A 25,996-nucleotide genomic window follows, 5' to 3' on the forward strand; every position below is an offset into this window, starting at 1 on the left:
TGGCAGCCACATTAACAGGTCTATGCTTTTGTGGGCATTCTTTGGCATAGTGCCCAAGCTCATTGCAGTGGAAACGCTTGTGGGGTTCATTGCTGTCCATGGTAGCTTTACCTTTATGATCAGCACATGGAGGGGCTGTAGAGCGGGAAGAACTACCAACAGAGTAGCCTGATTGAGTAGGACCAACAGTACAGTTTCCAGCTCGATTGTGACCATTGATAGTAGACTAAAATGCTGAAAAAGTTTTGTTGGTACCTTCAGTGGATGAATCAAATCTTCTATTTCCAGCCAATAATTCTTCAGCCTTCAATGCCTTCTCGAAACAGTCCTTGATGTCCAGAACGTCAGCACCTCCAATAGCTTTAATAATGTCTGATCTCAATCCCAGCCGAAATCGAGACAGCATCTGAGTATCACTTTCTCTGGTGTCAGTACGAGAAGAAAGAGCATCGAACTACTGCATGTACTCAGCTACAGTCATAGTCCCTTGCCGTAGGGAGCTAAATTGATCTTGCATCTGAGCTCTGTAATGTCTAGGCAAGTATTTCTCTTTCAAATCATACCTCATATCTTCCCAATTAGTAGGTGCAACACCTTCACGTTCCATGTCCCTCTCTGTCTTTCGCCACCATTCTCGGGCAGGGCCAATCAACTTGGTATGTGCCAGTCTCATCTTTCAATCTTCAGGCAAGTCATACCAGTCAAAATAATCATCCAGGGCAGCAAGTCAGTCATAGAACACCTGGGGATCACGGTTCCCATCAAACTCCTTCAGCTCGAGTTTGACTTTCTGCGTATTGTACCTCCTATTAGTAGCTTCATCTCCAGTGAAGTAGGATCTCATATATTCCTCAAAGTTAGGTCTTCGAGGTTCTTCTCTAGTTCTGTCCCTATCTTCTTTGTAGTCATCTCTGTCATACCTATGTCGATCCCTGTAATCTCTGTCATGTCTTCTTCTGTCCCTGTGATCTCCACGGTTCCTAGAGTGATCTCTGTAGTCTCTATGACCTCTGGAATGATCTCTGTGATGTCGGTTCCTTCCTAGAGTTCCATGTACCTCAGAGTGAACTTGAAACCTGTCCTCCTCCACATATAGAGGGTTAGTTACAAGAGGCACAGTCTGCCTTTGTTCTACAATCTGTAATCGATCACTGATCTTATGGAGCATGTCCATGATTGCAGCCATGGGATTAGGTGGGGGTGGTAGTGTTGGATCAACAACAGGGTTGCCATGTTCGTCCATGGCTCTGATACCAATTTAATGTAGTCCTAGGTAGGAGTAGTCCCACTAGGAACCAGGGTAATAGGATCACCAAAAAAGGCTGGCCGATTGGGATAGCTTAGGCTAATTAGGATAGAATTAGGGTTAGGGTTAGGGTTAGGGTTAGGGTTTTGAGCTAGGGTTTTATTTGGTAAGGATGTGCAGGTTTTTAGGAGTCTATTGGTGTAGGTTTGGATTGATTTGGATGAAGTTGGAAATCTAGGGTTTCGGGTTAGAGGCCTTGTAAAAATGGAGTGTTTTTAGGATCTAGGGTTTAGGGGTGGATTTTGGGAAAGGGTTTTATACGGTTTTAATGGGCAGGTCTAGGGGGTTATTTTGGTATAAAGAAGTTAGGGTTTGGATGAGTTACGAAATTCTGCAATTTAGGGCAGAATTGGATTTAGGGTTTTGATGGACAGATTGGGCTGCAACTGAGATGGAGTGAGGCTAGAGTTATGGGAATCGATTAGGGTTAAGTGGAGGATTAAGAAGAGGAATGAAATTGCAGAATTATAAAACTATTTACTTGAATTAACACTGATCTCCAACAGTAGCAGATTGAAGAAAAGTTAAGAGAGGACCTCTCGATCTACAAGATGCAAGGAGTCACTGGGGATTCCAGTCCTTCAACCTTGATATACTCACAAGGGGGTGTCTTGATATGACACACAAGACAGTCTGTGAAGAGAGAAGCAGGAGCAGCAAAGACAGCAGCAAAACAATATTTTTTATTAATCAAATTCGTGTTCAATACTTGACCCCCTTAGAACCTTATATAAAAGACTCAAAATTAGACTCCTACACTAAAAAGGAAAGGCCTAACCCATTCTTCAACCTACTAAGTAAACTGACTAGGAAACTGAAATAGACTCAAAATAGAGTCCTAATCCAGCCCAACTGACCAACTAAAAGAAAAACTAATAAAATCACTTAAAACAACTAAAATTCTTCAACAACCAATAGGATATAAGATCCTACTAGCCAATCAAGAATAATCACTTAAACTAAACCAATTGAACCAATTGGATGCAACCAATTTAAATTGGTTCAATTAACAACATAAAAATAAAACTAAGTATAGAACTTAAATAAACTAAACTAAGGCTCCTACTAAAACCCTAGGCTTAGGGTGGCCTCTTCAATTCGAGGAGGGTAGGATCTGCATCACTTTTTTTGAATAATGAAAATGAAAAGTGATACCAAAGAGGCCCTTAATTTCACAGCAGCAAAAGGTAATAGCCATAACTTCATTAATCAAAATTGTTGGATGCCAAAATAGGCTACAAGCTGTTTATGTAAAAGAAAGACTCCTTAGCTAAGTAAGAGACTTGTCTAACCCAACTTACATAGCAAATGGGAAACTTAAAACAAAAAGGAAACATGAAAGCAAACCATCTACGCAAGGTATTAGACTGAAATAGAACTTAAACTAACCTAATAAAGTAAATCTAGTCCTACTTCCTACTCCTAATATAGGCCCATTAAAGTGGTCTATTACAAAGAAAACCCATTGGACTGGAGGCCCAAAATGTATAGAACCTAACCCAAGGCTTATTTCCACTAAAATAAGAACACTTTTGCTGATTTATCTGCATCACTTCCACTGCTTTGTAATACGAAATTTGTCACCTGGACAAAATCAGAGTATAACCATTCCTGATGATTTTGGAGGAGCTTGAAAAGCAAGGGGCAGGCCTAAAATGACCTTGGGAGATGTGGTGAGAAAAGATGCATGGATTAGGATCAACAACAACTATTGCTTTGTACAAAGTTGAATGTTGAAACAAGATCTGTGTGGCCCACCCTATTTAGTTGCAATCAGGCTTTAGTTGAGTTGAGTAATTGAGTTGTATCCAATTCTGATGATTCATTTTGGGTTCAAGTTCCATACCTAGATTGGATCTCCTTAACCTTGTAGTGAAGTCTAAAGATCAAAACCAATGGAATTCAATTGAAAATTTCACTTGATATGGGCCAGCCCCATGAAGATGGGGTTCAAAGAGATTTGGGTGAGAAGACCATTCTCTGTGTTCTTGAAAATAAGTTTTGAAATTTGGTTCCTGAATTTGCCTCCTGTTGCATTTTTTTCCTAGATTAGAAGTCAGCTATTTGATTTACCTTTTTTGTTAGATTATTAGTCTGATTGTGTTTTCATAGACCACTATTTTTCTTTATGGATTTGGTCCCTTTCTTTTTTCTTGATCAGCAACAACACACAATTTTCATCTATCAACATAGATGTAATTACAATTAGTACGATATCTGCCTAACCCTCTCCTTCCCCACCCTCCCCCCTAAAAAAAGGAGGAAAAAACCTATATGAGCTATGCAAGTGAATTTCAACAATCACCAAAGAAAATAAAAACAAAGTTATATGTTGTACAACAAGAAATCCCGGCTGGAAGATAAACTGCTCCTGATTAGCCCATCAAATTCTTTACAAGCTAATACTAACGTATTTTTTAGAGGGTGGACCTCAGCGCAACGGTAAGGTTGCTACATTGCGACCAAATGGTTGTGGGCTTGAGTCGAGAAACAGCCTCTCCACAAACCGGGAGTAAGGCTGCTTACATTATGACCCTCCCAAGGCCCCGTAGTGGCAGGAGCCCCGTGCACTGAGTACGCCCTTTTTAATATTCAAATGGTACCAAGAAGAAGAATCAGTTAAAGGGAAGTTGGTACAGTAATTCACATGACTAGTCAATGACAGTATGACACTGGGTAGCCAAGATGTATCAGTTAAGATAAAGTTGGTCAACAAATACTGCCTCTGTTACCTTGAACTTTATTTAACTCTGGAGTGCCCATCTTGATAGAACAAAACAGTATGGGAATTGGATATGTGTGCAACACTGCCACACACAAACACTGGTTGGACACTTGGGTACGACTCAAGAAGAATAATGATATTAACCCTCCTCTTTAGTGATTAATCCCTTATTTGGAACATGTAAACAGCATTGGAATGAATGCTTGAGTGATTAGAATCGATCACCCAAGCCCCTTTATTTATAGTAACTTGAAGTAAACTGATCAAAGTACAAATAGGAATAATAACACCTCAGTCCTAGTCCTACTAGGAATTCCTAATACAACTAGGAATGCCAGAATAGGACTCAGCTGAGGATAAAACAATAAAAATAAAATAAAATAAAAGAATCCAATCTGACTAGTACTACTCCTAACATGACTAGGACTAATCCTAATCAGCTAGGACTAGTAGGACTAATCCCAATCAAACTAGGACTGCTTACCCCAATCGGGTAAGCAGGGGTAAGCAGCCAATTTCAACACTCCCCCTCAAGTTGGAGCAAAGATGTCGATCATGCCCAACTTGACTAGATTGGGATGAAACAATTTTCTAGACAATCCCTTGGTGAAGATATCGGCAAGTTGATCCATGAGATGTCACAAAGGGAATACAAATCAGCCGACTTCTAACTTCTCTTTGATGAAATGCCTATCCACCTCAACATGCTTGGTACGATCATCTGTCATTGGGTTGTGTGCTATGCTGATGGCACCTTGTTGTCACAAGATGCAAGCATCATAGGAAGACGAATAGGAACACTAAGATCTTGTAGCAAACCTTTAAGCCATAGTAACTCACAAATACCTTGTGCCATAGCTCGAAACTCAGCTTCGGCACTAGAACGAGCAACCACATTTTGCTTCTTGCTCGCCATGTGACAAGATTTCCACTTACAAAGGAGCAATACCAGAAATAGACTTCCGATCAGTGAACCAGCCCAATCAAGCATCGGTGTATGCTTCTATCCGTAGATGACCATGCGTAGACAAAAGAATTCCTTTTCCAGGAGCTAACTTCAAATAGTGCAAGATACGAAGAACAGCCTCCATATGAGAAGAGTAGGGATCATGCATAAACTGGCTCACAGTACTCACGGCGACAGCAATGTCAGGACGCGTGTGTGAAAGATAAATCAGCTTCCCTACAAGTCTTTGGTACCGGCCTTTATCAACGAGGCTCACCCTCTTTCTCCTTGAGTCGAACAAGAGGGTCCATAGGAGTATCCGAAGGATGACACCTAGCAACCCGGTCTCAGCCAATAAGTCTAGGACATACTTCCTTTGGGAGAGAAAAATGCCTTTAGAAGATCTGGCTACTTCAATCCCAAGAAAGTATCGTAGTTTTCCTAGATCTTTAATCTCAAATTCTTGTCCAAGGAAGGTCTTCAACCGTCTGATCTCATCACCATCATTGCCAGTAACCACTATATCATCAACGTAGACTATAAGAACAGTGAGTTTTTCACCAACCTTCTTTATAAAGAGTGTGTGATCAGCATTACTCTGCTTCTAGCCCACAGAAATCATGGCCTTGTGGAACCGGCCAAACCATGCTCGAGGTGACTGCTTCAGCCCATAAAGTGCGCGCTTCAGTCTGCATATTTTTCCTTGGTTTCTGTCACAAGAGAACCCTGGTGGAATGTCCATATACACCTCCTCATCCAGTGTTCCATTTAGGAAGGCATTTTTTACATCTAGCTGCTGCAAATCCCATCCAAGGTTGACTGCACAAGATAATAGCACACGAACAATATTTAACTTTGCAACAGGTGCAAAAGTTTCCTGGTAATCAATGCCGTATGTCTGAGTGAACCCCTTGGCCACGAGTCGTGCTTTATACCTATCCACAGTGCCATCCACCTTCTGTTTCACTACAAACACCCATTTACATCCAACGGTTTTCTTCCCAGGTGGAAGAACCACAAGTTCCCATGTGTTATTTTTCTTCAAGGCGTCCATTTCTTCCATCATAGCTGCCTTCCACTTTCCGTCTGATAAAGCTTCCTGCCAATTGTTAGGAATACGAACAGAAGAAAGAGAGGAAATAAAGGCACGAAAGGATGGGGAAAGGGAATCATAAGAAACAACATGAGATATGGGATGCTGAGTGCAAGTTCTGACACCTTTGCGAAGAGCAATAGCCAATAGGTAAGTCAGGATCATTACCAGGTGGAGAGGCAGGTTCTGGATCTGGGTTCGGCAATTGGATGGGTACTGGAGCAACAGTTGATTGAACCTGCTTATGTTTCCTTGCATAGGTCTTCACATTACTGGCATCAATCCTCCTCTGAAATTCACTAATAGTCCTTTGGATAGGAGTCTGGACTGGGGTAGATTGCTCCCCCTAAATAGAAATGGTCCCCCCCTGTGTAGGAACCTCTTCCCCTGCCTCAGGGGGAGTACTAGGGGCAGGCCGAACTGGTTCAGACTCATGGTAAACAGACTGAAGTGGAGGTGGAGAGTCAATAGTCAGCACATCTTCACTAACACTCTCCCCCTGAAGAGGTGGGGACACATAATATGGAACATGTTCATGAAAGACAACATCCATGCTGACAAAAGTCCTGTGGGATGGAGGGTAGTAACATTTGTACCCATTTTGGGTAGCAGAATAACCCAAGAAAATGCAGCGGAGGCTACGTGGGTCAAGTTTATCAGGGGACCTTGTATCCCTAGCATAACAAACGCATCCAAACACCTTAGGTGAGACTATAAAGGAAAAAAAGCCAAGTAATAGCTCAATAGGGGCTTTTGAAAGAAGAACCCGACTGGGCAACCTATTAATTAAATAGGCTGCAGTAAGGACAGCATCCCCCCAATAAAGGGAAGGGACAGTGCGAGCAAACATAAGGGCCCTAGCCTCCTCCAGGAGGTGGCGGTTTTTTCTCTCAGCCACACCATTTTGGGCTGGAGTGTCGACACAGCTGGTCTGATGGAGGATTCCATGTGTAGCAAGGTATTTTTGGAACTGACCTTCCATATACTCTTTCCCATTGTCACTCCTCAAAATTTGAAGAGTGGCATTAAACTGGGTCTTAATCATTTGATGAAAGTGTTGAAAACATAAAAAAACTTCACTCTTTGTGTGCATAAGGTAAACCCAAGTGAACCTAGAATAGCAGTCAATGAAAGTGACATACCACCGATGGCCAGTTAGGGAAGCTTTCCTACTAGACCCCCACACATCAGTATGAACAATATGAAATAAGGAAGAGGATCATTTATTAGAAATAGGATAAGTTGAACGCATCTGTTTAGCCAAGACACAAGGCTCACAAAAAAAATCTTCCTTATTACAGTCTTTAACTAATGCTGGAAATAAATTTGATAAAGTACCTAAGGGGGGATGGCCTAGTCTAGAGTGCCATTTATGTAAATCAGAAGAGAAAGATGCCGAAGGCAAAGCCGGAGTAGGATCGCCATCAAGCAGGTACAATCCGCCATGCACTTTACCCGATCCAATCGTCTTCCCCGAGTCCAGTTCCTGAAAAACACAGTGAGTGGGAAAAAAGGTCACTTTACAATTTAGGGATTTAGTGATACTGCTAATGGAAAGAAGGTTAGTTGTAAATTTGGGAATATGCAACACAGATGACAGTGTAAGGGAAGGAGAACAACCAATGGATCCTTTCCCTGAGATGGAGGAGAGGGACCCATCAGCAATTTTGACTTTATCCTTACCAGAGGCAGGAGAATATGTATTAAAAAGGCTAGAAGAACCTGTCATGTGATTAGTAGCACCGGAGTCAATGATCCATGGAGTGGATACTACTGATGCACAATGACCAGCAAAAGAAATACCTGTACGGGCAAAGAAGGAACCTGAATTGGCAGCAGACATAGTAGAGGCAGTTGATGTGTTCAACATACGACGCAAAGCCTGGAGTTCTTCCTAGGAGAAACCAATGTCTGCAGTGGGAGTTGGAGCTACACTTTCAGTATGATTGGCTTTGTTTTTAGACTTAGCACGACCACGTTTGGCCTCAAAATCAGCTGGCTTTCCATATAATTTCCAACACTGAGCCTTAGTGTGATATGGTTTGTGACAATGCTCACACTTAACAGGCTCTTTGGGAGTAGAAGCAGCAACACTGTCAGAAGAAGCAACAAGAGTGGGGCCAGCAGTCTGTAAGGCTGATCTCTCAACTTTGGGAGTAACCATCATGGCAGCACGTCGTGTCTCTTCACTGTGAACATAAGAAAAAGTCTCCTCTAAAGTGGGGAAAGGAACCCGTCCAAGGACTTGCACCCTAATAGGATCATAGTCATCATTGAGGCCAGCCAGGAAATCATAGACACGGAATTGGTCTACATAGGTGTGGTAGGCAGTAATATCAACAGTAGTAGTAGGCTGAAACCGAGCATAGTGATCCAATTGCTGCCATAAACATTTGAGGGCAGCATAGTATTTGGTGACAGACATCTCCTTCTGAGTAGTGGTTTGGAGTGTCTTCCTGATTTCATAAACCTGAGCACCACTTCCTGAACGACCATAAGTGCCCTTGACAGCTGTCCATATCTGTGTAGCAGTGTCAAGGAGAAGATACTGACTAGAGGTCAGTGGTCATAGAGTTCAGAACAAAGGACATTACCATTGCATCATTGGCAGCCCATTTAGTACGAGCAACACCTTCTTCAGTAGATTGTTTCGTGGTGCCAGTGAGGTGGCCAGTGAGTCCCCTACCAGCCACTGTTAGGGATAATGATCTGGCCCAAATCAAGTAGTTTGTACCATCAAGCTTAATGGTAGCAGCATAGGGAAGAAAATCAGACCTAGTTTGATCTCCTCCAGAAGTAGCAGTAGTCATCTCTGAGTCACCCATGATTCAGCCAGACAGAAAAATCAGATCTGTAAAAAAACTGATTCGAATGGGTTTTTAATTTGCAGAGTTTTCAGCCGTCAGAATGGGCTGAAACCTTGGTCGAGTTCCCTACTAATACCAGGGAAGATAACCTCCAAAAATTAGCTCTTTCTGATGAGCCAATAAAAAACCCTAAATTTTGACAAATTTAGGAAGAAGCTTGATTGCAGAAAAACTGATTGCAGGAAATTGCAGAAAAGTGCAGTACTGTATCTCAAACACTTCTGCAGTCTTCAACTAAGGGCTGGTGTAGACCAATAGAAGCAGGGAACAATCTCCATAAAAAAAGAAATCAAACTTCAGGTGTAAGAAGAGCTCGATCTCCAGGGATGGAATAATCCTGCCGGCAGATTTAGGTCACACCAGCTGTTCTTCGATCTTCAATGAGGTGACATTGAGGGCAGCAACTAAAATTGCATTAGATCACCTCACAGTTGCTGCCCTGATGTGGAGAAGGAGGCCGAGAGTGGTGGAGAGAAGAAAAAAAGGAAAAAAAAGAGAAAGAAGAGAGAGGAGAGAACCTGAAATTGAGAGAAGCTGTTTCCTAGATTAGGCTCTGATACCATGTAAACAGCATTGGAATGAATGCTTGAGTGATTAGAATCGATCACCCAAGCCCCTTTATTTATAGTAACTTGAAGTAAACTGATCAAAGTACAAATAGGAATAATAACACCTCAGTCCTAGTCCTACTAGGAATTCCTAATACAACTAGGAATGCCAGAATAGGACTCAGCTGAGGATAAAACAATAAAAATAAAATAAAAGAAAAGAGTCCAATCTGACTAGTACTACTCCTAACATGACTAGGACTAATCCTAATCAGCTAGGACTAGTAGGACTAATCCCAATCAAACTAGGACTGCTTACCCCAATCGGGTAAGCAGCCTATTTCAACAGAACATTTTAGGCAAGTCCTGTTATTGCACCCAGTTTTGGACACGTCTTTTCATAGAATAAATGATGCAGGAGCACTTCCTTGGACCAGGACAAACCAGGTTGAGAACCCCGACCAAGAACCGGTTCGAAATTTGAGTCTTTGGTCTAGTAGAATATTTTAGGATTTTATTAATTTCTATTTTGGGATTCTTTCTAATTTTTTTTTATTATCGTTATTATTGGAGTTTTAGTTTGAGTTAGATACGTAGGATTCTAGTTTTCTAGTGGCTTAGTTTCCTAGCTTTATATTAGTTTATATTTGTAGGAATCTTTATTTTCTTTAAATATGCTTGTAACCCAATGCATTAGACAGATTTTGACAATGGAATGAAATTGAAAGTTGTTTGAAGAAGCCTGTGTGGCTTGTGCGACCCTCCCCCCTCTCTCACATCTCTTCTTCTTTCTTCTACCCCTTCTCTGTCCTAGCAGTAACAGTAGCCCACAAAGGGTAATGTCGATCCCTCCCTTCCCTCTTCTTTTCAACCCAAGATTTGGGGTACTGGTGGTCTTCTTTTGGTGACCTAACCTCTAGCATCTCTTCCCATAAAACCCTCCTGGTAGTGGGATTCCAAACAAAACTCAGAACTGGTTTGAAGCTTACTGTGAGATTTAATTTCTGGTCCATCCAGTTCCCTTCTTGATTGCCATTTCAACTTCATATTTGTCACTCTTGGAAGGATTGGTATTGAAGATGAACCCTTCGAAATTTCAGTCCTATTGGTGTTCTCGTGAAGGAGTTAGATCACCTAAATCCTTGCTGGTTTACAACTCCTGCTGTTTGGTTGAAAGGTTGAAGACAACCTATCGACATATGGTAAATCCCCTCCTTTATTTGCTCTTTCCATTATTACCCCTCCTCTTCCCTCTTGATTCTTTTAGTCATAATTAGTTTTCTCTTCTCCTCTTTTCTTTTCGTAAGGTAGGAGATAACTCCCCCTCCCCACGATATTCTACCTCTTTACTTTATTCCCCCCTTTTCAATTTTACCCTTCCCTATTGTCATTAACTCCTTTTGTCGTTTAAGTTGTTTTGTTTCCAACTATAATTGCTAATACCTTTTATATCCTCTCTTCTTTACCTATCAAGTAAACCCTTGGAAAATCTGGTTTATTACAAGTTTGCCATTCCCTTCTTGTGCTCGGACTTTTGTTACCCAAACAAGGGTTTCCGAATCCCGGGATCGTGCCAATAAATTTTGAAGGGTCAGCTGGATTAATTTCCTCAAGACTTCCTGTACCTGTTCTGCATACCCAAGCTGTGTACCAGCCTACCAGGCATCAGAATCATCACCTTGTTCGCTTGTCATATTAAATGAGTCCATCATGTGTTCTGTTATACATTAATGGGATTTTCTTATTAACAATCCTTGAGGTGTCAAATAATTTGTAACTTTATTTTTTTGCCCTTTTAGTATAACGCATTTTTTTCTTTCAAAGAAGGTAAATCATATCATTTCTCGTGTACTCGAAAAATGTGCAAGACAATGACAGCTTTTGATAATGACATAAAGATAAATCACTTTCAAATTATTTTTGAAAACCCTATTTTACCCTTTGGTTAAAGTACCTTTGGGAATAAAACAAGGGGCAATCAAAAGAAGGTGTCAAGTTCTAAATACACCTATAAAGGAGCCATTTAGACAGTCTCGACATTAATACCTACAATTTTTATCTTTAATATACAAATCTATTTTGTTGTGGACTTGTGGTTTATAATTAAGTAATATTGATCGCCTAATGCCCCTTTGGAGCTGATTGATCCTTTCATTTAGGGTTTTTGAGGAGCCTGAATCTTGTCTTAAATATTAAAGATTTTTCCTAACTTTCTTGTAGCACCTTCTCGATAAATAAACATACACAAATGCATGAGTGTCTACAGCATGCACTATGGGGCCAAAACCCTAGGGATATGTATAATTTCTTTTCACTTATGTTGCTCCCATTTTCAGTTTGTAGATGGTGAGCCCATTTTTGAAGCGTGCTCCAGAACTAATGTTGGTGGATACCATGTCACCGATTACTTGAAACAACTTTTGTCACTTAAGCACCCAAATCACATGTAAGCAGACCCATTTCTGTGTTCTCTTTATACTGAATGGGAGAGCTTTATTTCCGTATTTGAGCTCCTGCTCATGTTTTAATTTGCACATAAATAGGTCTAGCATTACATGGGAGAAGGTTGAAGAGCTGAAGATGGAGCACTGTTATGTAGCTCTGGACTATGCCTCTGAAGCTAGAATCTTTCAGGTATTTAATTTTTTTCTCCTTCTGTAGTTTTATTCTTCTAATGGACTGAAGTTCAAATAGTACAATGTCATGACAGAAAGGGGAAAAGGAAGCTGAAGAGAAAACAAGGCGTTGGCAGCTTCCTTGGGTGCCTCCAATTGAAGAGTCACCATCAGAAGAAGAAATTGCCAGAAAGGCAGCTATAAAGGAGAAACAAGGTCAGCGGCTGAGAGAAATGGCTGCTGCAAAAAGATATTCTAGAATAACGGAGTTGGAAAATGAATTGCAGGGTCTGGAATTTCTTTTGCAGCAGCTTGAAAATGTGGAAGAGGATGATGTTCCCTCTTTCCTGGTCGAGACTGGCTATGGCTCCAAGCAGGAAATTGAGTCTGCTGTTGTTAAGGTAACACAATCTCTAAGAAAGGCAAAGGGAGAGCAAGTTGAAATTGAGGAGAAACTGGAGCCTTCAAATGCTGAGAAGTTTCCTCTTGTCAATGTCCCTGACAATGTGCTGTCCCCTGAGCAGGTATGCTCTTTTGATATATGGCTGTGATAATTCTGCCCTTTCTGTGACGTTTGCAGTTATATTTGATGGGACTTGCTTAAAAAAATGCCATTTCTAATGGAATATCCAATTGGAACAGGATTTTCCTATCACTTTCATAAATACTAAGCGAGCAGTAATGTTTTCAGAACTGGTCCAAACACGACTCTGGCCCTCTGGTTGGAGGTTTGACTGTCCGCTCTTGGCACAGTCCAAATGTTTGTTACAGTAATGTGGAAATTGACTAGATAGTATTTACTTGACCTGGAAGCCATGAAAAGTGCAATGGCGAGGGCTTCCTTCAGTTTGTGGGTGGTCTTGAGATCTGGTCTCAAGGTACTACATATTTAAAATAATTCTTGCATATGGTAACATATTCTATTTGTCTGTTTTGATCAGCCATTCACTGGTCAAAATTTATTTTTTAATAAATATTCTTCATATAAAACTGGTCTTTCCAGTGGTGAATGGTCCAACAAAAGTCTGACTACTGAATTGATGATCTGAAAACTCTGGTGAGCAAGAGATCTACCCATTTCTACCAGGACTTTCATCACTAGGTTATGTTTCTGAGCCAAACTTCTTACAAGAGTGCCTGGGGAATTAAAGTTGCTCTATGCCTTGCATAAATAATATTGATTACCCATCCAAAAAAAGGAAAAAGAAAAACTAAATCTACTGGGTTATTTCAACATATATCAATAGCTCATCTCAGCTTTTGCTTTCATCTTGCTAGCTCTGACGTAACCCTTCCCTGTAGTGTGTTTCTCTTTTTTCAACATGGCTATCATTTTTGTTGTTAGTGTTGACATTGTTTATTTAACTAAGTTGTCCTTCGCTTGGATGAATCGTGTTTTTGGTTTGGCAGCTGAAGGAGAAGAAGAAGCAGTTATTTCTTAAGACCACATCCGAAGGGCGGCAGCGAGCAAAACAGAAACGCTTTGAAGAGGAACAACAACGAGAAAGGCAAAATCAACAAGACGAGGAAAAGCGTTTGTATGTCATCATTTTACGGGTTAATGGCTTTTATATTTTAATTAGCAATTAACTGTTTGGGTTCCTGGGCTTTCAGTAAGAAGAGAACATATTATCTTCTACTGAATTTGAATGCATACTTGAGTAGAGTTACAGGGATTACTTTTCCTACAAGCTGTGTTAGTTTTGATCTATAAATATTGAATCTTCTTGAGGGCCAAAAGACCATAGCTTTAATCTGTGGAGCTGCCACCATGACTTTTATGCTGACCTTTACATACCAAGATGTGCTCTATCAAAATTTTAGTTTGAAATTGAACTCACATCTTTATGGACTGACCATTTTTGTTTGATGTACCTGCCCTCTGAAAATATATAGAGAGAACCCAGAGCTTTATTTAGAACAACTACGTGCAAAACACAGAGAACTCTCTGAGAAAGTTGAGCAGCGGAAGCGGTTGAAGACAAATGGGGCCCGTACAAATGGGAATCATAATTTTTCTGGAGGCGTTGGCCGTGGTGAGAGATTGAATGCTGCCCAAAAGGAAAGGATGCGCCTTTTGACAACAGCAGCATTTGATCGAGGGAAGGGTGAGGATACCTTTGGAGTCAGGGATGAAGATTGGCAACTCTACAAACTCATGAGCAAGGATAATGATGACGATGACGAGGGGCAAGATGAGGATGAGGCTGAGCTTGTTCGTGTCACGTCTCGCCTGCAGGTCAGTTCATCCTAACATTTTCAACTCCTATATTACAGTTAATAGTTTTGTAGTCCAGGCGAGGGCGGGACTTGGTGCAATGGTAAGGTTGCTTCATTGTGACCAAGCATTCACGGGTTCGAGTCTGGAAATGGCCTCTTTGCGAAAGCAGGGGTAAGGCTGCGTACATTATGACGCTCCCCAGACACCCCGGTGGCGGGAGCCTCGTGCATTGGATATGCCCTTTAGTTTGTTGTCCAGACGGTTCTTCTCATGGATGGATCATTATTTACCTCTTGGTTTATTACCATGACAGGACATTGATCCAACATTTGTTGCCAAGCCAGAATCGAGTTCCTTTCAACCCATTGCGGAGGTTCCACGCTACCGTCCTCTAACAAAGGAAGATTTCCAGATCACACTTGGGGTTGAAAGGTTCCGTTGTCCTGAAATTCTTTTTCAGCCTAATATGATTGGGATTGACCAGGCAGGGTTGGATGAGATGACTGGGATATCAATACAGAGGTTGCCCTCGAAGGGCAATGGAATAGAGGACAGAATCACCAGTTCAGTCCTTGTGACTGGTGGGAGCTGTCTCTTCCCTGGTATTGTTGAGCGCTTGGAAGCAGGCATCCGGAAGATTCGGCCCTTTGAGTCACCCATAAGAGTGGTCAGGGCATCAGATCCAGTTCTTGATGCATGGAGAGGTGCCGCTGCTTATGCTGCTGCTGCACAATTCTCCTATCAAACCTTTAGTAGGCAAGATTATTATGAGAAGGGCGAAGATTGGCTTCGGAGATACCGAATGAAGTACACAGTCTAACACATGCTTTTGAAACATGGAATACTGGTGTCAACTCAATTCATGACTTGAAAATTATGCACAGATGCTGGCTGTGTTATCAAATATTTTCTATTTTTGTGAGATACGAGCAGGTATTGGCAATTGCAAGTTGTCTTTGGACTAGGCAAATTTGGGTTGCTTTGAGTCTGTAACCTTAACTAGCAATGCTATATAAAATCATTTCTTCACACCAAATTAGACTCAAGAAATGCAAGAGCAGCCATGGGGCTGATATTGACAAAGAAATTTTCATGTGGCTCATCTTGAAGTTTCCTCCAATAACGGACCATCGTTCCGTTACTAATTACTATTGGAAAAAAGAAACGTTGACTGGTCATGTGGTTCCTACACCCAGGCACAGGAGCACACTAAAAGATCATTCAGCCCCCTGTGAAATCACCAATTTTTCTGTGCATGCTCATTGGCCCCTACACTGGTGTAGGGGCTACACGACCATTTAATATTGTGTCTAAGCTTTGGAATCAATTAGTTAGTCAAGACGGTTCTGGTCTTGACCCCAAAAAGATGGAATTGGACCCATCCTGATAAACTAGAACTGTACCAATTGCTAAAAAAACCAATGAAAATATTAATGTGATAAATTAAAAGGTTTAGTTTGACAATGATAAGTCTAAACCTTATCATGAATGAGATAATTCCGATCCGGTTTTTGGTTTGGGTCTCACGCCCCTAGCTGCGGATGTTGGCTCCATGGAGGGAAGCAGTGATGGAAAGTGGTAACAAACCCACCAAAACCAATGCGAGGGAGTTATTGGTTGGCAGTTTATTTCACATGAAAGAGAATTAAGCCTACAATTAATGATTTAAGTATTGGTATCGGGTCGGTGAAATGCAGAGAGATCAGAAAGAACACCAAAGGCGAAAGCACTCTGTTGGGTAGACAGTAGGGGTGTCAATTTTAGGCCCGGCCCGTCAGGCCTGATCGAGCCCGCCTAGTTAAAGCCCGGCCCGGCCTAACTCGCTTACTAAAAGGCGAAAGCACTCTGTTGGGTAGACACTAGGGGTGTCAATTTCAGGCCTGGCCCGTCAGGCCTGATCGAGCCCGCCCAGTTAAAACCTGGCCCGACCCGGCTCAATTACTAAACGTGTCGGGCTTAAGCCCTACACGTTTAATAATCGGGCGGTCCCGATGTGGGGTCCTAGCCCATCGGGCGCCCGATCGGACCGATCGATTCCAGGCCCGACCTAGAGCACCGGGTTACAGCCCGACCCTTTAACTTATAAACTTCCCCTCCCCTTCCCCCCAAATTTCCTTTTTTTGTTTGTTTTTTTGTTGGTCTTTGACATTTATTGGTTTGGTACACTTAACGTAGGTGAGATGAGGCTTAGTTTTAGTTTTTAGATCTTACTTTGTTAAATGTGTTTCTATTCGGTGTTGTGGTACTATTTTTTTTATTCCCCTCTACTTACTTTGTTAGATGTGTTTCTATTCGGTGTTGTACTACTATTTTAGTTGGGATAAACTTTATTTGACTTTGAGTTGAGGTGTATCGTGACTGCCCAACGATGTGATGGTTTGAACTTAAAATTTTGGTTGCATATCAATTAGTAAGCCCACACCATTTAGAGACCGTTTAAAGTTAAACGGCTCATTAGCCAGTTTTGGACCCGGTTTAGGCCCGTTTAGTCCTAATAAGACTAACCCGGTTAAAGATCGGACACCGACCGACCGACCGAAATGAAACCGTACCATGCACGCCTAAGGCAAGCCCGAATGCCTAAACGGTCGGACACGGTGCAGCCTGTAAAATTGGTGAGGCCCAGCTAGGCCTGACCGAGACCGACCGAGCACGACTGATTGACACCCCTAGTAGACACTAACACTGAGAGATGAAAGCTAAGGGAGCGAATGCGATTAGTTACCTTAGATATGTATGGAAATTGTTAAGAAATGCATAGATGTGTTTATGGTACATATAAAATATAGTTTTTGAAGAATAACATGTTTTATTATTTAATATGTAAATATATATCAACTTGACACAAGGATTGGAGTCAATTTTAAGTATCTAGTGATACATAAAAAATATAAAATAAATAAAAGAAAAAAAAATTTGAATTTTTGAAAAAAAAGAAGAAGCAAGATAGATAGACTTTTTAACTCAAATCTATTTTGGTCCGTGATTTGAAATTTGTAAGCCCTTAAAACTAGTTGAAATGGTGAAGATTAAGGTCTTTCTATGTTAGATGATCCTCCAACTCATATCGAAGAGAAAATCAAGTTTCCAAGGCTTTCGGTTGCTCTCAATTTTGTATCTCACTCACTTTATGTTTTTCAGGTTTAAAGGATGTGTATCTTAATGGTATCTCTGACCGTATTGATCGGTACAATTTTAAAAAAAAATATAAGTACCATATCGGGACCTACCGGTATCAATACCTATCAGCCGAAATTGATTACAATATCTTTTTTATTTTTTGGCCATAAGAAATTTATTTATTGATGCATGCACGATGCTCGGAATTTGATTTCCAAAAATTTGAAATCCGATGAGTGCAAATAAGCCAACTATTCGACATGTGCAAGACAAGGCCCTCCTTACAATGGAGTCAGCTACATTGTTATTCTCCCTTAAAATATAAGAAAAAAGATATGAACTGAGGTAAGTTGCCAGATGTTTGATATCTAGTGTAATGTTGACAATCGCAGTTGAAATTAAATGATGATCTTGATTCGACCAAATCAACTCTTTGTTGTCGCACTCTACCATCAAAGTGTCAATGCCTTCTAATATGTCTTGAAGGAGGCCTGTTCTCAAAGCCATAGACTCACCTTTCAGAATGGAAGAGAAGGAAATCAGTTCAGACATTGCAAAATGTAGGTGATCCAAGAGAATCGCGGGTGATGTATAAAAACCCGCCATTATCATTTGAAAATGAAGCATCGGTATATAGCTTGAAAAATGGGGGTTGAGGAGGCGACCATGCTGAGACTGAAAGGCTATTAGATGGGCTCGTAATCATGGTTTGAGGTATCGGATCGGATCGGTTGATTTTGGTCGAATTGGATCGGTATTGGCTGAGATCAATCTCAATACCGATTCGATCCAATCCAATTGCATGGACAGAGGTAAAAAAAAAGAAAACAAAGACCAAAGTGTCATACTTGCCCGAGTTTGAGCGATCCCAATCTGATCCAATCCAACCGATACCGAAATCACAAACCATGCTCGTAATAGTTGCGTCCCACATTGAAAGGGGTCATTTGCTGCTGAACAAAAGTCGTGAAAATCACTTTCAGCCTTTTGAATGACCTCAAATGATGTCAAGATTTTCCATTGGACAAGTCATTTGTTGCCCTCTGGCCTCAAATGGTAGTCATTTCTACCATTGAATGAATGTTCAAATCATTCATCCCCTCATTATTATATTTTTTATTTTTATTATTAATAATTTTTTTCTTCTAAGAATAACATTCATTTGATTACCATCAATGATTCATGGTGAATCAATACTTCATTTGTTGTGGATGAAAGAAAATTGTATTATTTATGTTTTTTCTTCTCGAGTTTGGTATCGTTGAAAATCATGTCTGTCAGGTGTCAAATTCTCAGACTCTCTGGATTGCATGTATTGTCATATTTTAAGGAATTAGAGAAGATTTTTTTGCAATACTTATGAGGTGTGACATGCCTCTCACTTGGAAAAGACTCTAATACCCCTCCCTGTTCAGTCCGCCCACCCACGTGCAATAAGTGGGCGGCGTGGCCATCCTTTTTCCTACTTTATAATATAAGGTTTGAAGAAAGTTTCCAGGTGGTGCAAGAGAAAGTTTCCAGTTGGCGAGTGTGGACACCTGTACCCTTGTGTTGGTCATTCTTCCCGTTTTTGTAAAACGACATCCCTGTCCCTCATAGATTGAACCAAAAAAGGGCGCTGATCCCATTGCACAGGCGTAGGAGCCACGGTCTCAAATAACACAACACTTCCCAAATAACACCTTATACATGAACCTGTTAATATCTCTTTTACCTAAACCAGAATCTTTTGATACAAATTGATAGTAAGATACATCTAATCAGCATGAAACATATTAAATAAATAATGTAAGGAATAGTGATGGTCAAATATGGCAAAAGATTTTGTATACAGCCGTGCTTGCAATAGTTTTGGATGGGGATGAGGGGTTACGAATATGTCAATCCAACGATTGAAAGCACAATCGTGTGTACCATGTACGGCTATGTATAAAGATCTTCCTTTGTAAAATATTAAGCAAATATTAAAAAAAAAAAAAAAAAAAAGGGTTACGTGAAGTTAAATAAGAATGGTGGTGATGGAACCACATCGCTGTCTAACAATCGGTCAAGGGTATCCACGTATGAATTAGATACCGTAGGGTTCACAATCAGAAAAAATTGTATTTCTGAGAGCCAACGAGGTTCGTACGCGTCGCCGATTCAGAAACTACAGCTGTCCTGCTGTCCCTGTTACTAGGAAGACAACCTTGCTACGTGGTGCAATGGAAATCTTAGCCAGCCTCTTACGTGGAGAGTTGAAGACGACAGCGACGGTGACAGCGTTACTTGCTCCACAAGACCCACAATCCTCATTCCTCATGAGGTCTGTGTAGTTAGTTAATTAAGGAATAGCAGAAAACCAATTTAATCAATAGAGATTAGAGTTAATGATGAACCAGTGCCCAATTATAGAATAAATTGATTTTAATTTGTCTAGACTTTCCATGAAATTTTATTTATTCTATTTTTCATTCAAATAAAAAGGTCAAAGTGTTTTACGTAAATTTTATTTTATTAATATGAGTATATGAATGATGTAATTCATATTATCACCACAAGTCAAATATTAATATTTTAAGGGCAGATTCTGTCTTTGCTAATTAAGTAAATTAATTAAGGATGTTATAGTTGACAAATCTAATCTGGGCGAAACAATGATTGGATTCCAGGGCATTTTATAATTGAAAGAGATTAAAGAATAGGGAAATGAGTGAGACTATGAATGAGCAACAAGTTCCCCAATTAGTATCCCTCCCACGGCCGCCCCCGCGCCCCCCCCCCCCAAAAAAAAAAAAAAAAACCATCTTATGCTATGTTTGGATGTTAAGAAAGGGAAAAAAAAAAAACATAATGAGATAAAAATCATGATGATACAATGATTAATTTTATGTGTCTAATCTCTCAAAAAAATTCATCTTAAGTACTAGTAACATGTAGATAAACATATGCAAATCTGTGTCTGCCATGTGGTGTAGTAGGTGGGGCACAAATTTTGGAGAAGTAGGTCCCACTGTCTCCTACCTAAATGAAGTCACTAAAAGAGTTAACCGCAAAAACATAAACTTTTGGATAATTTTGGACAAATGATGATATGAAGGAAAGTGTGTAATACAGGATTAACAATGCCATTGAATTAGTTTCCAAATTTGACACTCTAGTTATACAATGACCTCTTATTTTCCAGCCGTTTATATTGTAGAATTGCAAAAAATATCACATTGTTTGGGGATGTGTCATAGAATACGTTATATTAGGGCTGCAATAGGGTCGGGTTGGGCCGGGCTTTATAGAACCCTAACCCAACCCTAAGTCCCCTTAGCTAGGCCCAAGCCCGACCCGACCCTGACTCAGGGCCAGAAAAATCCAACCTTGACCCGCCCTTAGGGTCGGGTCGGGCCGACCCTAATTGGCCCTGATCATGGGGAGCGGAAAAGAAATGCATGGGTTGGAATGGGCTGGGAAGAACTTATTAATTTTACATAAAATAACAATATAATAAATTATATTATAACACTTATTGTCTTCATATATAGTATATTATATAAAAAAATGTGGGTGAAATTTAAAGTTCATAATGTATAAATTATATCAATATATATTTTATAGTATAACTTAAATCAGGGTCGGGCCGGGCCAGACCAAGCTTAGCTCGAGGCCTCAACCCTAATCCGACCCGACCCTAACTCAGGGCCAGAAGTTTCTAGCCCTGACCCGCCCTCAGGACCAAATATCTCAGCCCAGACCCTGTTCAGGCTCAGGGCGGGCCAGGGCAGGTTCGGGCCGGCAGGGCCAAACTTGCACCCCTACGTTATATGTTATGAACTTCCTTTCTTGTCGCGTTTTAAAATCATAATATCGTGCCATAATATGTTATGAACTTTCTTTCTTGTTCAAATATTAAATTTCAAATTAATCAGAATTTACCAAATGACAAAATCGAACAATCTAAGAATACCAAAATGGTGACAAGGATTGAAGACTGAAGTAGTTAATTCTCACTGCATAATAATCACATGGGTTTGGTTATGGGAAAGAGGGTGCCTTTTCTTGAAAATTTTACTAAATTTTTCTTATGCTCTGCAATGCACCTTGGTTATGGATTTCACGGGTTCCTTGCAAACATGGAGTTATGATTCTTAGAAACAAAGGGTTTCCAAGTGTATGAAAACAACAAATAAAGAAACGAATGAACAATAATTTAGTAAGAATGTTGGTGGATTCTATCAACCATTACATTGGTTAGATTAGGATCATGAGAGATGATACATGTGAGATCAGCTCTCCAATAGATGAATGCCATGTGGTAGGGACTCATGTTTCAAGCTACATAAGCAAGTTCGCATGTGATTGATTTAAGATCACGAGCAAACCGTTAAGACCAAGATTCCTCACACCAAACTTGTGACTGGAACTTTTCACGTGGACGACCAACTCAAGGGTCTCCACGATGCTAGCTGCAGACCAACTCAACGGTTCCTACTCAAATATCCGCCTAAACCCTAGAGTACATGTTCCGCATGAGCTTAGGACCACATGGACCTAAGGTTTAGGTAAACTCAAGACATTCCTTCTCCATCCTATATATATAGAACTACAAAAATCGAAGTAAATAGGTGAAATCATACAATCTTAAGCCTACTGCACTTCCTATCTTGACTCCATTACTGTTTTTTTTGAGATCTCACTTAAGCATCAGAGAATCCCTCCGGAGCTCACTTCGACCGACCTTTCTCTTTGTGTTCTTGGGCTTTCCATGTGTAGGTTCACCTCAAGAGGATTTCAGAATTTATGACAGAGCTGGAGACGAAGCTGTGTTGAGTTTCAATTTGAATCTCAAAGGGAGAAAGAACGCACTGCCAGACTGCATAGCATACATTGACACCTCTTTATGTCTATCTCTCTCCTCCTCACCTAAAGCAATGTGCATGTATGAACAGTAATAGCAAAGGAGGTGAAAAGCACGTGGGAGGTTGGGCTCTAGTTGCTCATGCACGTAGGGCAATTGCTTCCCTCGATTTCTTCGTTCTATAGACCGTTATTGGTTGAGGAAACTGTTCTGATTTTCTTCAGGCGATGATGGACTCTACCAGTGCCTTGGTAATCCAAGGACTTTTAAAAATACAAAGATTGCAATGCCAAGAAGAAGAAAAAAAATATCAAATTGCTTACTTTGCAGTGTACTTGTTGAAGTCTGTACAACTCGCCAAATCCGAACTGGTGAGGCTTAAAACTTGATGATAATGGATGTCTTTTGAAGTAAGACAAAAGACATATTGCTGGATAAAAATCTACATTACACTACTCCTAAAAAAGAAAATAAAAGATAAAAGATAAAGACTTGTTGTGTTGATTTGTTGGATACCTTCCTTTGATTTGAATTTCTCTTTTTATAAGCATCATTGGCAGTTTTTGGTGGTTTCTATAATTACTATGTAGTTTCACAACTACCCACTTCCTTCTTAGTTAAAACGTGTTTAAAACGCGAATAAACGGGACTTATTCCCAAAGTGACGGGAAAAAATGGGTTCGGCTCGACCAAACATTTAGAATACATTTAAAACGCATACACATTTTTTTAAACAAAAAAAAGCACTTAAAAAGGTTTATATATAATAATTTTTGTTAGAATCACACAACCCCTAAAGCCCATATGCGTTACCGGTTGGCAACCCAACTTTAGAATTTTGTTTTGAAACTTATAACAACAGCTCTCTTTTATAGCATTATTTCCTCTGTTACTAGAATTCTCTCCCCGATATGGGACTAAACCCAAAGACTAAAGACTTCTTTAAGCATTTTGTTGTTGCTTCTTAAGAATGGGATTTGAACGGTCAAGTCACATAAGGCTATGCCTTAAGCATTTTATGGTTGGTGACAATGAAATTCCAGTTTTAACTCTCCATGTACATCTATTTTCATTCTTTAATTTGTTAGCCATTTTTTTTGGACCGTATTGTTCAAGTTTAAACGTTTAAAACGCGTACTATCTGTTTTCATTTTTTTTCCCCATTCTTTAAGTATTTGACCATATTGTTGACCGTCCCCACATTTTGATCCGTTTAAAACACACACATACCGAATAACGCTTTTTTGCCGTTCCCGTTTTAACTAATAGAGGTTATAACCACCCTGTTGACCGCTCATCGGTCACTGACCATTTTCTGATCGTTTTCAATCATTGAACATTTTCTGACCATTTTCAGTCATTGATCAATTTCTGACCATTTTCTGGTCACTGACTAACATGTCAGTCTTGACTCTTGACTAAAATAAATTTCGATCTATTTCTTTATTGATCGAAATAGACTGAAAATAGGGTGTAAACAACAATATACGTATTATTGTAACACTTGGTGATGTACTCATGGTAATGTGACGCTATACCTGGTCACTTTGCTGGAGTGGTGCTATTTCCTACTCATAAAAACAAAAACAAATGCTTAAGCCATCACGAGGGGTCATGTGTGCCTGAGTTCCGTTGGGTTGGCTGGTTCCTCGGTTAGGGTTGTTTGGCGTTTTGGGATAAGTAAGGAAAGAAAGGGGTTGAAATTTGGATGGATGAGGGACCGAGTGAGAGTGAGTGGTTAAAATGCTGAATCATTCAAAACTACCCAAAAAATCTTAGTAAGGGAGTCCGAGAAAGGGTTGCCGAGACAGCCGGGTGGGCCTCCGCTAGCGAGCCCTGTATGGCCACAACTTGTCCAACTACTGTGGAGTGTGGACTGAGTCATTGACTGCTGACTGTGGACTAGACATTACTCTCTTTTTCTCTCTCTTCAGAGTTCAAGCATGTTAAGGTGACATTATTCCATAAAATTATGATTCCTCAATGGAGGAATATATACAAGATTACAAGAGCTTGAGACTTACAAGGAAACAAATAATAAAGATTACACAGAATAATGATTTACATATTGATAGAGATTGTTAATGAAGTTTCCATTTGGAGAGGAATCCATATCGCATGTGATCATGATTTCCCAGATTGCATATCGCATGTGATAACAGTTGCCAGAAATAAGAGATTGAGTTGTACATGGACCCCTTCAAGGTGGAGAATCGGGCAACCAAATCTTCAACTTGTCCCTCAAGAATTCAAAACGAACAGTAGTAAGAGCCTTAGTGAACGTGTTGGCCAGTTGATCAAGAGTGGAGATGAATTAAACCTGGAGTTGTTTCTTGGCCACACGATCACGAACAAAGTAAAAATCAACCTCCACGTGTTTGGTGCGGGCATGAAAAACAAGGTTGGCGGAGAGGTAAGTAGCACCAATATTGTCACACCACAACACAGGAGAACCATAAAGGGGAAAACTAAGTTCCAAAAATAGAGATTCCAACCAAATCAATTCAACAGAGGCATCTGCCAATGCCTTATATTCGGCCTCTGTCGAAGAACGGGCTATAGTGCGCTGCTTCCGCGATGTTCAGGAGATCAAGTTTGGCCCAAGAAAAATAGCAAACCCGCCCGTGGATTTGCGATCCGCCCCATCACCAACCCAGTCCGCATCAGAGAAGGCCTGTAACTGGAGAGAGGGCGATCGTTCCAATAAAAGACCGTGGGTGGAGGTGCTCTTAAGATAGTGTAAAATCCGTTTAACAAGCTGCCAATTATTCTTTGGTGGGGCATGCATATATTGGCAAGCACAATTGACTGCAAATGCCACATCCGGGTGAGTGAGTGTCACATATTGAAGGGCCCCAATAACAGAGCGATATTTAGTAGGGTTACCGTGGGAAGCACCCCCTGAGTTCGCATTCTTCAGAGTAGACATAAGCATCTTAATTGGTTTGCAATCAACCATTCCAGTGTGCTTGAGTAAATCTGAAATATACCAAGACTGTGAAAGGAGCCCATGGGAATGAGATGTAGCCTCAATCCCTGAGAAAACATCACTACTCGTGATTAATATATCATCGACATAAACTAGAATGTAACAGACATGAGAACCAGTGCTCCGAATGAACATTGAGGTGTCTGTCTTGGAACCTGTAAAACCAAGCTGAATAAGAAAGGATGACAAGTGATGAAACCAAGTCCGTGGGGGCCTGTTTGAGGTCGTAGAGAGAACAGTGAAGTTTGCAAACATGAGATGGATAATTAGAATCAACAAAACCCTGTGGTTGGGTCATATATACCTCCTCCCGTAGCAAACCATGCAGAAAAGCATTGTGAATGTCCAGTTGCTTTATTTGCCAGCCCTAAGAGACTGCAATGGATAGGACACAATGGATTTTAGTGGGCTTCACAACGGGACTAAAAGTCTCACTGTAATCAATACCATACTGCTGATGGAAGCCCTTTGCAACCAAGCATGCTTTATAGTGCTCAAGAGAACCGTCTGCCTTGCGCTTTATCCGGTACACCCATTTACAACCAACCAAGTTCATGTCAAGGGTCCGTGGTACAAGGGACCATGTGCCATTACGAACCAAGACATTAAATTCCTCCGCCATTGCTTGGCGCCATTCAGGAGCCTTCGAAGCTTGTGTAAAATAAGTGGGTTCCATAAAAACAACATTAGTGGAGAGGGCATGGGGAGTCTTGGTGCGTTGGCAAAGTTGCATGGGAT

General features: G+C 40.6%; 1 protein-coding gene across 3 annotated transcripts in view; it reads left to right on the forward strand.

The window, feature by feature from the left end:
* Nucleotides 1–15,239, forward strand: part of LOC122666216 (actin-related protein 5) — a 32,472-nt gene extending 17,233 nt beyond the window's left edge. For all 3 annotated transcript variants that reach the window (XM_043862368.1, XM_043862376.1, XM_043862384.1), the window contains 6 exons: nt 11,822–11,931; nt 12,029–12,119; nt 12,196–12,624; nt 13,511–13,638; nt 13,997–14,339; nt 14,635–15,239. In XM_043862368.1, coding sequence (XP_043718303.1) covers nt 11,822–11,931; nt 12,029–12,119; nt 12,196–12,624; nt 13,511–13,638; nt 13,997–14,339; nt 14,635–15,141 — 1,608 coding nt within the window. In that variant the 3' untranslated portion in view covers nt 15,142–15,239. The remainder of the gene's footprint in view (nt 1–11,821; nt 11,932–12,028; nt 12,120–12,195; nt 12,625–13,510; nt 13,639–13,996; nt 14,340–14,634) is intronic.
* The last annotated feature ends 10,757 nt before the right edge of the window (nt 15,240–25,996 follow it).

The sequence above is a fragment of the Telopea speciosissima genome, chromosome 1 (genome assembly GCF_018873765.1).
Source record: "Telopea speciosissima isolate NSW1024214 ecotype Mountain lineage chromosome 1, Tspe_v1, whole genome shotgun sequence".
Lineage (NCBI taxonomy): Eukaryota > Viridiplantae > Streptophyta > Magnoliopsida > Proteales > Proteaceae > Telopea > Telopea speciosissima.